The sequence below is a fragment of the Hipposideros armiger genome, unplaced genomic scaffold (genome assembly GCF_001890085.2).
Source record: "Hipposideros armiger isolate ML-2016 unplaced genomic scaffold, ASM189008v1 scaffold_437, whole genome shotgun sequence".
Classification (NCBI taxonomy): Eukaryota; Metazoa; Chordata; class Mammalia; order Chiroptera; family Hipposideridae; genus Hipposideros; species Hipposideros armiger.
In genome coordinates this window covers 667459-681834 of record NW_017731787.1, presented here as the reverse complement: position 1 = coordinate 681834, position 14376 = coordinate 667459, and the positions used below count along the sequence as shown (strand labels likewise).

General features: G+C 48.4%; 1 protein-coding gene across 23 annotated transcripts in view; it reads left to right on the top strand.

Annotated features, from left to right (window-relative positions):
- Positions 1-14376, top strand: part of NCAM1 (neural cell adhesion molecule 1) — a 337864-nt gene that overhangs the window by 314621 nt on the left and 8867 nt on the right. For 14 of the 23 annotated variants that reach the window (XM_019665253.1, XM_019665252.1, XM_019665244.1 and 11 more), the window contains 3 exons: positions 840-964; positions 4392-4572; positions 13582-13789. In XM_019665253.1, coding sequence (XP_019520798.1) covers positions 840-964; positions 4392-4572; positions 13582-13789 — 514 coding nt within the window. Of the gene's footprint in view, positions 1-839; positions 965-4391; positions 4573-7323; positions 9693-13581; positions 13790-14376 lie in introns of those variants that run through there. The other 9 variants (XM_019665263.1, XM_019665261.1, XM_019665255.1 and 6 more) reach the window with 2 other exon arrangements.

Genomic DNA, 14376 nt, shown 5'->3' with positions numbered 1-14376 from the left:
AGCACATACTAATGAAATAGTTCCTCATAAAGTAAATCAGCCTCTTACTCATTGAAGAGCCATCTCAGCCCTGGTAGTTCGTCACGTACAAGTTCATCTTCCCTCTTGACTTTGCATTCAGAGCGCTACAAGCTGACTGCATACCACAAATAAAGAGAAACATCGACCCTTTTCAGTTGAGAAATGCTGCAGACATTTTTTTCTCTCACTCTCCTTACAAAAAGATTTTAATGAGTGTTACTTTAATACAAGGTGCTAAGGATTATCACTCAGTCAGGCTGAGCCATAAATGCAGGATACTTACAAGAAACTCGCCTATGGCAAATTGTGCTTTATTTAATCACAGCCGGAAACTTAAATTATTTTTCTAATGAATCTAAGTAATAAAATTACTTACATATCCAGAGAAGAAACTAGGCTGCTTTGAAAAATTGTTTTATGCATGTAAGCTTTCTCCTTGAATGCTTAAATTTCCCCATATGTCACGCTGTTTCTCAAAATGTATCAGGTTGATAAAAGTTTAATCTGTGGTTGTAAAAGGAGCTAAAAGAAAGAGCAAGTACAACTGAGAGACAGAAACAAAAAGCCCATTTCTAGAATGGTGAAAGGACCGTGCTTATGGGGGCGGGGGGGAGGCTTCCCAGGACATTCCCAAAAGGCACTAAGTTTGGGCTAAGTCTGAGGCACCTCACTGGAATCCAAAGTTTTATATTTACTGCTTTTTAACCATTTGAATTTCTGAGAAAACAAGAGTCCACCCCATCACTGCATCCCATTCTGAGGGACTGGATTATAATTTTGAGGAGAAAAATGTCATGAGAATCAACTGGCTGTTTCAGGGGAACCCAGCGCTCCGAAGCTCGAAGGGCAGATGGGTGAGGACGGCAACTCCATTAAGGTGAACCTGATCAAGCAGGACGACGGCGGCTCCCCCATCAGACACTACTTGGTCAAGTACCGAGCGGTGAGTGGCCTCCTGTCATCGCCCAGTCGTCACCCCTGCCCCTGCAACCCTAACACCCACCTTTTTGGGGTAACAGTACTCAAAGCCCAGGCTGGGTGGGGGCTGGACACAGTCACTCTGTATCTTGAGCCCTGGTCAGGGTTTTAAATCTCAAGACTAACCTACAGCTGTTAATTCATATCCACACTGGGACCCATTAAAAACCTCTGACTGTGGTAGTGACAAACTCATGCCATGATTGATTGTCCCGCTCCTAGAACTTTTGTACAAAGTGATTTTGTCATTACCTGGTACTTTTTGCAAATAACATACTGATCACTAATAATCGCTCCCTTTGGTAAAGTGTGTATTATGGGCCAGCCACTGTGATTGTATGCATTTTCTTTCCACAAGAACCCTATGAAGTAGGTCTTATGATTATCACCACTTTACAGAGGAAATAACTGGGGTTATGCAGTCAATAACTGCCTGATATCACAGAGCTGGGTGAGCCAGGCTTGAAATCCAGATGTCTGACTGAAGAGACTGGACTTGCTCCCTCACCTGCTCTTCACCCACACCTGAGCTGTTCTAATCCTGCTATCAGTGAACTTGGCCCTAAGCCTTTCTTCCTGGTTGGCTTACCATCTAAGGTTTCTGTCATTCCAACTTTCATTCCCAGCCCCCAAATTGAGAATCACTCTTTCCTTTTATGGTTTTAGAACGACACTTGGCCATTGCCAATGACAACGAGTTGCTGAAAGATTTAGAGGCAGTGTCAGAGCACTGGGAATAGCCTCTTGGTAGGGTTTCTTACCGGTGGGAAATAATGAACCAGAGAGCAGTTGTCTTTCTTCAAATAGCCCTCCTAAAAAGTCTTTTCCCAGGAAGTTGACTTATTCCCTCTCTGCCTTTTGATCAGCCCCCAAAGAAGTGAAATGTGAGCCCTTACCTGGTTAGGCTTACACACAGTCGATACAGCACAGAGCCTTACTTGGCACACTTCTCAGCTGGTGGACAGACCTGTCAATCCACTGAGCCCTTTTCCACTTAATTGCAAAGCCAGGCATGAGCTGACATCAGAGGAAGAGCCTCAGTTGGCTTCCCTCAGGCTGAGCCGACAAGCAGCACTGTATGGGAGGCTTCCTCACTGTGCAGTAGGAGCAAGGACTGGGCAGCTGGCTACCACACAACTCGCTGAAAGTGGGCAGTGTGGTAGGATGGGATGCCGCTGGCTGCTGTCACACGGATGTGGTCTGGAAAGACATGGGATCCAGTTCCGGCTTACCATTTACCAGTGTGTGACCTGAATATATTATCCAATCGTCCACAACCTCCATTCCTCCTTCTGCGAAATGGGAACAAAATAGTTTATCAGGCGTTTGTAAAGATTATTAGTAATACATGCAAAGAACCTGAAATGTGCCTGACACGTGGTAAGTATCATAATTACTGCAAAGATGCTGCCTAGGGCTGGAAAGACCTTCCATAAGAGGCCACCTCAGATGTCAGCTTTCCAGAAAAGATCTGTGCCAGACAGGTCTGCATTTGAAAGACAACTGGGGCAAAACATGGAGATATGTTAGATTTCAATAACCTTGACCGTTTTCTCCTACTTCAGAAACTTAATGTTTGCTAAATATTATTACTAATTATTAAACTGTATTACTATTATTAATGCATATTATTAATATGTATTATATAACATAATGATTGCTTTATTAAATATTTGCTTTATATTCTGGTTGTCTTTTTTGTAATGATGTTTGCCAAGGAAAGAAACCTTTCAGAGAAATAAGGGGAAAGGTAGCTGAATTTCTTTGTTTTGAATTCAAAAGGGGCCACATGGTGACATATGCACAAGCTAGCTTATAGCATAGCACAGCTTCCCAGTTGAACTCTAAGGAAACTAGCATTCCCCTCCTAGCATTTCCCCACAATAGTCAGGGCCATGACATGAACACTGTCACGTTCCTAATGGCATCTCTTTGGCTGATACAAATCATTTTGCCTGGAAAGATGACTTTGCTGTAAGATGCCTCTTCCTCCAGCCTCAGCTATGGGCTAGACCACCTTCCCAATGGCACTACTATTATAGCATGTTCTGCTCGTCTGCAGAGCAGCCCGTCATTTAGTAAATGTTCATCAAACCTTGTGTGCCCAGCATACACCTCTCCAAAGATTGTGAAGAGGCAGGCTGAGCAATTGTGAAACCATCTGAAGACTTCTCGGGAAGTCTTACAACCTCCTTCCACAACTGTAGTGTTAGGGAGGTGGTCACCTAATGATGGACTGATAAACTTCTACTCAGAACAAATTCAATGGAGAATGTTTTCATCTAATGCTTCCTGGTGTCTTGTGTCCTGCCGGCCAGACTCTCTCTTTCAAGTGGAAATCAGAGATCAGGCTCCCATCTGGCAGTGACCACGTCATGCTCAAGTCCCTGGACTGGAATGCTGAGTAGGAGGAGAGTGTGTAGCATCTAACTGGAAAGGACATTCGATGAGAAAAAAGGGCCACTCATAACTACAGCTGCAAATTTGGCCCAGGGCAGTGCTCAGCTAAGCTGACTGCAGCTTCCTTGTGGGCACTCTGAGTGTCCCAGTGTTGGACCTAACAGCAGAATTTACACCTGAGATGCTTCCAGTTGCAGTTGTAGAGACCAAGTTACACTGCATGAAATAGAAAAATCCAGTTTAGTTCATTAGATGTTTGTTGAACTCCCTGCTATGAAATGGAAAGATCACAATTTTGGACCCAGATGAACTTGGCCCCAACCAAGACTGGCTGTGTGGCTTTGGGAAGTTTCCTAATGTCTCACTTCCCCATCGTCAGGTTTAGTAAGGGCCTGACAAAACCTTGCAGGTTTGTTGTCAAGATACAATGTGTGAGAAAATGTGTGGAAAGCCTTTAGTACAGTGCCTGGCACATAGTAGGTGCTCAGTAAATGGAAGTTTTTATTTTTAATAAAACTGGAACCTATACAGTGTTCCTATGTCAGGGAGGTGAGTCACACACTAGAGTTGGAGCAACACTCTGAAACAGGACAAGAAACACACTGGCTTTATTACTTCTCTAGAATATCCTTATGCATATGTGCCCAGCATTCCGGAGTAGAGCTTGGGGGATGGTTGGGACTGGTGCTAGAGTCCCTGTATGCCCTGACAGTGATGGGACATTGAAGAATTGACCCCATGCCACACTGGCACCTGCTACTGTTTGTATTTGCAAACATGTAAGGTTGACCTCCTGACCTACGTAATCCTTAGGGTTTTTCAGGCTGGTAAAGAATAAACACCATGTCCTATCATTGGTTTTTATTTTTATTATTTTGCACCAATAGTTACTGACTCCCTTCCTGTAATAGTTACTTCCTGTTAGCTAGCCTTACCAGTGTTTTCATCTAATGCTTCTTGGTATCTTGTGTCCTTCTGCTGGTTTCTCCCAGAAGCTCTCCTCTGACTGGAAACCAGAGATCAGGCTCCCATCTGGCAGCGACCACGTCATGCTCAAGTCCCTGGACTGGAATGCTGAGTATGAGGTCTACGTGGTGGCTGAGAACCAGCAGGGGAAGTCCAAGGCAGCTCGTTTTGTGTTCAGGACCTCAGCCCAGCCCACAGCCATCCCAGGTATGAGTGCCTCTGCTTTCTGTGAGTTTCCCGCTTTGAATTAATGCACAAATGCTGCACCTCCTAATGTGCCTGAACAACCCTGACAACTCGCTTGCTTATAGCCATCCTCATGATTGGTTGCCCATGCAAAGCTTAGTTTTGCTCTGTACCTATCTGTGCAGTGGGTTGAGATGTACTGGACTGCCAGGAAGGCTTGGCCAAGCATCCTGGGGCAAAGGTCCTGTGTCATTCGGCCTTGAAGGACTGATGCTAAGCCAGTCCTTGGGAACCCTCAAATGGGAAAAGCCCCAGCTCCAGCTAAGCCTCGGAAGTTGGTTGCGTAAGGATCCTTTTTGCGACCTTATCTGCCATCTACCATTTCATACAAGGACCACGTAACTGTTTTTAAGCGCTTTCTATCTGATGCTTGCTTACCTGCACAGCCATGGTCCAAATCTCTTCTCTGTGGGAACCCCAAGAGAAGGAAGACATGGTGCCTAGTTAGTTAAAAATTCTATCTGCCAAGGGCCTCTCAATTGAAACAAAAATTAAATTGAACCACTTGAAACAGAACAAGTGGAGAAAGTAGGTGCTGAAAATCCCATCCATGAAAGACAATCCAGTCTGCTAGAAATCATGATGGGAGCAGCTCTCTTAGGAGATGCAGGTCCATCTCTATGGATGCAGGACCAATTCAAGTGTGGGAATAAAGTGAGAGTTCTGCTTTCTGGCCCAGCTACCTTGCTGCTGATGGCCCGTCTCCTCATTGACCAAATCCCTCAGGGTAGAAAGAGATCATCAACACCCAGACCAGCCAGAGGCCAACCATCAGCAGGAGAGGTGGGCATAGAACATGCAGCTGCAGCCTATTGGAGGAGCCCCATAAACCCTATGCCATGATAGGAAGATGTCCTGATTTCCCGATGGTCTAGGTCTGGCCCCTTTTATGCTTGTCCTGTTGATAGTGTTTGCCCGGGCTCTCGGCTCAGTTGTCACGATTGCTCCTCCCAGAGGGAGAGAGGCCAGAAAGGATGTGGGCTGCCTACAACACAGGGCTGTATGTGTGTAAGTGGATTATTCAAGCAGCAACAAAATGAGATCAGTGTGTGGTTCCCAGTGGTCGGTTGTGCGTGAATGTGTGTGTCTGACAGATGTGTGGGGGCCTCCAGGAGTTTGGCAGGTGGGTCTTAAGCCATAGATGAGAAGCGTCAATTGGTCCTACCCTCTGCATTGTCAGGGAGGCCTCTTAACGCATGCTGGGGTGGGCATGTCTCTGCAGGCACTGGTCAGATGGTCAGTGTTGAAGGCAAGGCACTTGGGTGTGGCTGCAAGGGATGTTCTCATTGCTAGTAGGATGCTAGTAGGATGCCCAAACGGGGTGGCCCTTCCATCCTCTGCCCCTTCTTTCTTTGCATTGTTTGGTCAGTTTTTCCTTGAAATCGATAGTCTGATGTTAGTATCCAGATCTGATTGACTTTTATGGGACATTGAGGAGCTGGGGGTGTGAGGCTTGAGTAACCCCTTTGCAGGGAGACAGACTCCTGATGGCATTTGTTTCCTGGGGTAAGAACCCATAGGCAGGTGAGTTGGATGTGCTGCGTTCACATGCTGGGTACTGCCAGCAGCATCAGCTTCTGGGGTTGGAGAAGTTGAGGGCAGTGTGTGTCAGATACAGAGATTCTGGGAAGACCTTGTCCTCCAGAGTCCTTCCTGCTGGAGATCTCAGAGTGCTTCTTGTTCATCATCCAGGAGCCCAGTTAACCCAGAGAGGGTTAGAGGGGCTGCTCACCTTGCTCACGAGGGCTCTGGGGCTCTCCTGCAGAGGACCTGGGGGAAGCGGCTCTGTGCTGGGTTGGACTTTCCCGGCCATTGCATTTGGACCTGAGAATAAAACCTCTGAATTACGAAATGTACATTCCTGTTGGAATTCTGTGGTCAGCAAGGTGGAAGACGGTGAGGGGCGCAGAACTGGATTCTCTTTTAACAGCACTATGGGTGGGGGAGTCATGCAATAGGAAGAAGGGTCCAGGGCCGGCCGAGTGGCTCAGTTGGTTAAGAGCTCGCTCAAGAGTGTGAGCTCTGAGCAACAGTGGTTCGATGCCCGACCCGAGCTGAGCTGCCACTGAGCTGCCAACAGGTGGCAGGATGGCTCAGCTAAAAAAAAAGAGGAAGAAGGGTCCAAGTTATGGCTGAAAAGGTACCCCCTGTCCTTATGCAGTTTGCCACACATAGTGCAGTGATCAGATGCATCTCTACCACTACATGTAAAGAGCTCTAGTGACTAGAAGCCTATGGGTAGGCTCGTTCACTGAATCTAAGAGACCTCACGTTAGTCAAAGGTAACACTCTCCTAAACAAGCTTTTGTATTTTACTGTGGAGGCTTCTGTTCTCTCACTTTAATTTCATTTGCTCGCTGACCCCTAACCCCCAAATTTGCCCTGCTGTGCTGCTTCTGGCCTTGCTGAGCTTCGGAACTGGCCTGGTGGTAATAATACCGCACTGAACTCTCCTCTAACCTTTGTCAGTTTAATTTACTAAGTTGAAATTAACCTTTGATTCTTGCGTTTTCTATATTTGACCTAATTTTTTTTCTTTTTATCTATTTTTTTTCTCTGTTTCTGTCTCTACCTTCTCTTTCCTTCTCCCCCTACCCTTCCTGTGTCTGTCGTCACACATATCACCTTGGACGTCACTGGGACATCCCCACTGCCACCTTTGCTTTTAAACAACCACATTCTCTCTGGGGACCCATTGCTTGGCACCTGCAGCGACCTTGGGAGGCTCCTCCGCGTCCTACACCTTTGTCTCATTGCTTTTCTCTGCAGTGACTCTTCTTTTGCTCTGTTAGGAACTTAAGAACACGAAAAAAATTAAATTTGCTTAAAAGCCCAGTTCCTATGAGAATTATCAGTGCCCCCTTTGGAAGAATGTGTCAGGACCACCACGGCCACGCCACCACGCATTCTATGTGGAAGAGGAAGGTTTGGCAATTGGAAAAGGCTGAGCCTCCAGACATTTTACCATTTACATGTACTTTTGTGCCACTTCATAAGGAGTTTGCCCCTTGAGTGGCAGTACAAAATATTTTTTTAAAAAAACCATTATGCTAGGTTTACAGAGATGTTTCTGTACCATCTGCTACTTGTTGCATTTTTTGTTCTGACCTGAAAATGATGTAGCAGAGAAAGATCTCTAAGTACCCCTAAAGCTTGAATCGGCTTGTTAAAATCACCACCTGCCCCCCATGCTAACCCCACGCTCCTCCTCTGCCCCTCAATACATAGTTGGCTTTGCTTGCATTTCGGCGCCCACGGTGAGGGAACCCGACCACTGTGATTCACGAACATTTTGCTGACATGATGGCAAATTAAGTCACTCTGTTGCCCATGCAGTGGAAGAAATTGGATTTCTTGAGCATTTACTGGGGCTGACTGAACATTCTGGGAGGCACTTTGGTCCTGGTATTATAATCAGCACCGTGAACAGGGCCAACCTGTGACGTGCCCGACATCTGTTGGCTTTGTGAGATGCATGTGTCTCAGATGGGGTGATAGCCTGCTGCACAGCTGCAGATCAGCATGCAGCCTCATGTCTTGGGGCTTGTGGTTCAACAGTGACCCACATTACCACATAAGCCAGTCCCCCAAGTTGGAAGCATCCACTGTGAGCCAGGCATGAGCCCTGCGCCTTCCCCATACATGTTCACAGGCAGAAGGGAGGGGACAGGCCACTCCAGGACTGCCCAATCTGGAGCGTTGATAAATTAGGACTCAGTCAGCCTGTCATACTTCCCCAAGCCCCCTATTGGTCAGGGGCTTCAGTGACATTTATAAAACTGGTTAAAGCCAGCTGCTCCTCTGTGCTGTTGGGGAGTAACCTCCCCAAGTGCCCAGGAGAGGAAACGGGCGGGTGTTTGCACAAGTCCCACATGGAGATTCAGGGTGAGTCCTGCTCAGTCACATCAGTGTGTGTGCTTGGGGATGGAACTTCTGCTGAATAAAAACTCACTCCCTCCATTGTGGTCACATGTCATTCTACATATCTCATCTCTGAGCATCTCCACAGAAGTCTGATTTTTGTTCTTTTTGGTCTCTTTATTTTTTAGTTCTGTTGTTATTTTTTAATGTTCAAGGACTAGCCTTTCCCTTTGGGAATCCAAGTGATCCCATGGCTTGCGGGGCAGAGCTGCCCATGTCCCCAACACTCATAGTTGAGAGACTCATGTGCAGACACCAGACACTGAACACGGCCCAACAGCTCAGGTAGGGTAGTGCCTCCTACCCCAGCCCCGGCTGCCTCAGCCCCTCTTCAAGCCTCCCCCTCTGACCTCCTCTCACACCTCGGCAGCAGCAGCAGCACGGTTCTTAGGCACCAGTCAGAGCATTGAGGAGAGGCACATGGTGCCTCTGGGCCTGGCATGGGAACCCCAGTCAGTTAGCAAGAACTATAGAGAGGGCAAAGGAGGGAGAGATCAGTCCTCATGTGGATGACCAGTCACTGTCCTCCTGGCTCCCAGCGTGTTCTTGACATCATCTTGGGCAGAAGTCACACATTCACCCAGGAGCACCCATCTCAGGGGTCTGCCCCACCCAGGTCCCAGTCCCACCTACAGGTGGGGGACAGGATCAGTGTTTCTGAAGGGACTCTTTGGAGATCTAGCCCAAAGTGAGGGGAGGCCTGACATGGCCCTGTCCCCTCAAGACATCCTGGGGCCTTGTCGGCCTCAGCTGAAGCAGTTTTGGAGTCATGACAGTGGCCCATGCATTTAGACAGGTCTATGGTTTGTAACGGGATGCCATTCGGGAGATAGCATGAGAACACACCCTCGTCCCCTAGACACTGAGTTCTCGGTCATGGCTGGGGCCCCAGCCCCTCCAGGAATCCCTAAGACAGCAACCCTCAGACAGCCCTGCAGAAATGAGCACTCACCGCCTAGCTCCGCGCCCTGTGTCTGCACTGCCCATGCTCCACACGCCACGGGGTGCCTCTGCTCATTTTTGGAATATTTATACAGCAAGTTTGGATCACGTTTTTCTACTAATAAGAATGCTAACATTGTTGTGTAGATAATCAGCGAGGCCTTTATGAAGTTTACACCTTTGCATTATTAAAGGAAATAACAGTTCATGTGAACTCACCAGCGTGTTCTGATTTTATTTGATAGTTGTGTGTCCTACCAAGTGTCAAAAGTCCTTTCCCTCCACCTCACACATACCCGGATGACTTGGATTACCCCAGAGGACCATTTAACTTGTACCCCAAACTTATAGCCTGCTGAGTGGAGCTCTAGTGAAGGAAATGCTTTCTTACCTAATGAGAAGCTATGAATTTTTCTCAGCTATCCTAAGAGCCTCTGTGGGTCACTGCCTCCTTAGACTTTCCTAATCCCCAGCAGGCGGGGGGTGAGAGGGGTGGTAAATGCCTTTGCAGAACCTGGAGGTGGCCACTTTGGAATCAGGGGCATACACTCTGGGCCACCAAATATACAACTCCGTAGCAATAGCTCTCAATTTCACAGCTCCCTTTAAAACTCCATAACAGAGGCTGTATGGAGTGACCTTGTGGTAGAGAGAACCTGAGAGAAAGTTCTCATTGGCAAACCCTATTCTGTTTATAATCAGACTTGGTTGGATACTGCCCAAAAGCCCCCAAGACCAGCCTTCTGGTTAGCAGATTCCTGGCAGGCACAAGCCGACATGTCAGGGGTTTGTGAGTGAACCAGAACTCTAGCTCAATGGTTCTGAGAGTCGTGGGCTGGAGAGGACACTTCCACTGTGTCAAGATCCTGTGGCACAATGACTCAGGACCACCTGGGTATCTGTAAATGCGAGACCCATATTTCCACCTCAGGCACTTAAGAAAGTAGGCATATGGAGGCCTCAGTCTTGGGGCCAGTTCAGTGCCAATCTCTCCCACACCAGGAACCACAGACGGACAGCACTGGCTTTGTACCCTCACTGTTCAGGTTAGCTCGAATCCCTGAGGTTATGGAGGAACTGCTCCCAAGAAGTGCTCTTTGCATGCAGGTGTGCAGGTGAGTCAGTCACAGGAGGTCGGGAGGAAGATGGTGCAAAGATAGGCCCCGGAAGGTTTTTTTCATTTTCCTTTTATAAAATGTTATGTATGATGCAGGAGATGACCTTTGTTCTTCTAGCTTTCCTGCACTAAACAATTCTGTAACATCCACCGAGAGATAATGAGTGTGGGTTTGACTTGAATACCCTTTCATCTGTATCCTGGTATTTTGCTTATTTATGCTGCTTATTGTGAAGCCACACACGCTCTTTCTCCAGCTTGAGGAGCACCTAGCTTCCTTTAGAAGCCTAGGCTCTGAGTGCTGAACTGGGTGGTCCCTTTTCCTTTGAGGATAGTCTTTGCTTTCTCTTCATCAATCCAGTACATCAGTTAGGTCAAGGCCACCAGGTGGGACTCCACAGCTCATCCTTGGGTGGCAAGTCATAGAAACGGCTGCTTCACATTGTAATGCAGGGACGAGAAAAGCTAGAAACAGTGGTCCTCTAACTCTAGTATATGTAGGATCATCTGGGGTGCTCAATCAAATCTTGATTCCTGAACCTCACCACCAGAGATTCTGATTTGGTAAAGTTGGGAAGCCCCAGAATCTAAATTTTTAACAAAGCACCTCAGGAATTCTGCTGCCGGTGGAGGAACATTACACTGAGGTATTTATTTTTCATGTAAAAATAAAATCACAGGAATTAGTGAATAAAGATGGGACCTACTGTGCATTTTAATCTTCCAGGAAAAAGTCCTTCTTAGTGTACACTCTGGAGGAGATTGACATTAGGGAGTCTGTACCATGTATGAGGTACTGTTGGACGTCAGTGTGCAATGACAGGCCCTTATGATTGAAGAGGACTTGAAGACATCCTATATCCCAGGCCCTTCCCAGTGCAGGAACCTCAACCAGAGCATCATCCCTACCAAGGGGTGTCCAGGGGTGCTTGAATGCCTCCAGTAGCAAGGAGCTCACCTGCTGAGGCAGGTCACGTCACATTTACATAGCTCTGTGTGCTAGTCCTTTCTCATATGGAACTGAAACTTGCTTTCCACCTCAGTCTCCATCCACTGGCAAAACCAAATAAGACTACTCTTCCTTCTCACAATACATCTATAAATATCTGGAAACAGCATTCTCCTCTCCAGGCTAAACACCTGTTCATTTGTTCAACAAATGTTCTTCGAACATTTCCTATAAATTGGGTTACCCTAGATGCTGGGGAGACATAAGACAGACAGGGTGCCTGCTAGGACATTCTGGATGGTGCAGCCAGATACAATGCATGTAAATGAACAGAAAATGGCAGATAGTAGTCACCAGAGAATACAACAGGAGGAAAGGCTGGGAGGCAAGACCAAGGTCACAAACGGGCCAAAAATATTCAAGAGCTTGGGAAGTCTTCTCTAGTGAGGCCCAGCTGCACCCTGGGCGCTAAGAATTAGGTTGCGAGTGGTCATCTCTGTCATGCGAGGCTGGTAGTTCATACCCTGAGTTGAAGTTTGAAATAAGGACCAGTGGAGTGAGACTGTTGCTGGTTGTAGGGCCTCAGCAGGGGCCCCTAGGGCAGACAAAGGAGTCCCCTCCAGGAACACAGGCTACACACAAAAAAAGAACATGTGACTCATCCACAGCACTTGTTACCCTGGGTTACACTTCCCCTCTGTTATCTGGTATGGTCGGCACTGGCGGGCCACTGGGCCTGGCCTGGCGTTCGGTAAAGGCATAGTGAGATCCAGGTGTGGCCACACTTCCTGCCTCCAATCAACAGACCTGGTAATCCCAGTGGGTCCTGAGGACACGGGAGGCTTCAGACGAGGTCTAGTGGTGGGAGGGGGCTGCCAATTCTGGAACCCTCTCCTTCCAGAAGAAGAAAAACAAAGCAGAAGTGCCCCTATTTCAGTCTGGAGTCCTTGTTTCCACATTGGCTTAGAGGCAGAGCCCTGTGTGGGTTCTTCTTCCTGCAGCATGGCTGTCATCTCCCAGACACTGGTGGGAATCACCTCATGGTCAGTGGGTCCACTTTAAGCAAGTAACATGAATCATGAGGGGCTCTAGAGAGGTGAGCCTGGGGTCCTTCTGTGATACCACCAATAGTCCAGGGCCCTGGGGGGTTTTAGGTGGACGCCAAGGGAGTAAGACAGAGATTGACTCGTTCACAGTGAGCCCAGCCAGACGGAATGCTAGTTGCTGCTCGAATGTGAGAATGTGTATACATCTGTGGTGAGATGTGTCCTGAGTGTGAGCGAGCCTTCCCATGTGGGTGGGCATCTCTGGGTGAGTGCTGGTTTTCCTAAAGTCTAATCTAAATGCGCCTGAGCTCCCAGATGGTGAGTATTCCCAGACCTTTCACTTTGCCCACCGGGCTGGGGGAGACCTCCATGTCTCCAAAGTAAATGACTTCATTCATCTTCCTGGGTGCAGTGCAGACAGATAAACCATGAAGCCATAGTGGCCCAATGCTGGGGTCCTCTGGAGCTATCCTAAAGAGGGGAGAAGTGGGGTAGTGTATGGGGCACTTGTTGTGCCTGATATTACCACCAGCCCAAAGGAAGCCCTGGGCACCCTCTGCCACCCCATTTGGGACCCTGTCCCTGACTGCTCCCAGGAGCCACAGCCTAGCCTGAAACCAGTGAGCACTGCCCGCCCACCTGCTTCCAGGGCTCACAGGGATGTGGCTGAGGGTGGGTCTGGGGGAGGCTCGGAAGTTGAGAGCAGAGATGGAGACCCAGCTCCCAGTACCCAGTCTCGCCCTGACTGTGGGTGCCTCATTCCCCTGTCCCCTGGTCTTCAAGATGAGGCTGCCACCCCTCCCTCTTGAAAATATAAAGAGACCCTATTGTCTCAATACATATGACACCAGAGCAGGTGTCACTCTGAACACAATGCCATGGCTTTTTCCTGTGGGCCCTACCCCACTCTCAGGGGCTGTTGCTCTGCAGGGTCCAGGGGTCTGCATCTCGGTGTGTTAACCATCAGCCATCCCTGTTTCTCCCTCCCACTCAAGCCAACGGCAGCCCCACTACAGGTCTGAGCACCGGGGCCATCGTGGGCATTCTCATTGTCATCTTTGTCCTGCTCCTGGTGGTTGTCGACATCACCTGCTACTTCCTGAACAAGTGTGGCCTGCTCATGTGCATTGCTGTCAACCTGTGCGGAAAGGCCGGGCCCGGAGCCAAGGGCAAGGACATGGAGGAGGGCAAAGCCGCCTTCTCGTGAGTGCACACCCGCTGCTGCTGCTGCGGGCTGGGCCTTGCCCCAGCCCAGGGGCCCAGCCGCTGAGCTACCTCAGTTTTCCCACTTGGAAACCCAAGAGGAAGCATTCGAGAAATGTTTCTCAAAGCCTGGTCTTTGGGAGTCCCTGTTGGGAAAGCAGACTCGGGCTCAACCCCACATCTAATGTACTAGAATCTCACAGAAGTTTGAAAATCCCTGCCTATGTCAAAATGAGGGGAATTTTCAGAGCTAAGCCTAGGGACACTGGAATGGAGGGGCCAGGATTTGAGAGACACTTGCCTTACTGTCATTCATTCATTCATACATCACTCAGCAAATATTTATTGAAAAGCTGCTATGGACAAAGCACAGTTCCCAGGCACTAGGGTACCGTGGGGAGGGGAAACAGATAAAAATTCCTGGCCTGGAGCTGGCAACCCATATGCTGTCCCCTCCAGCATCTCTGGAGAAACAGATCCTGAGCCAGTTAGCAGGAAGGAGCCTTCGTAGACGGTCACTGGGGGGCGCTGAGCTGGAGCCAGGCGAGAAGGGACAGAGCAAGGAAATAAGTTGTTCAGCACCACCA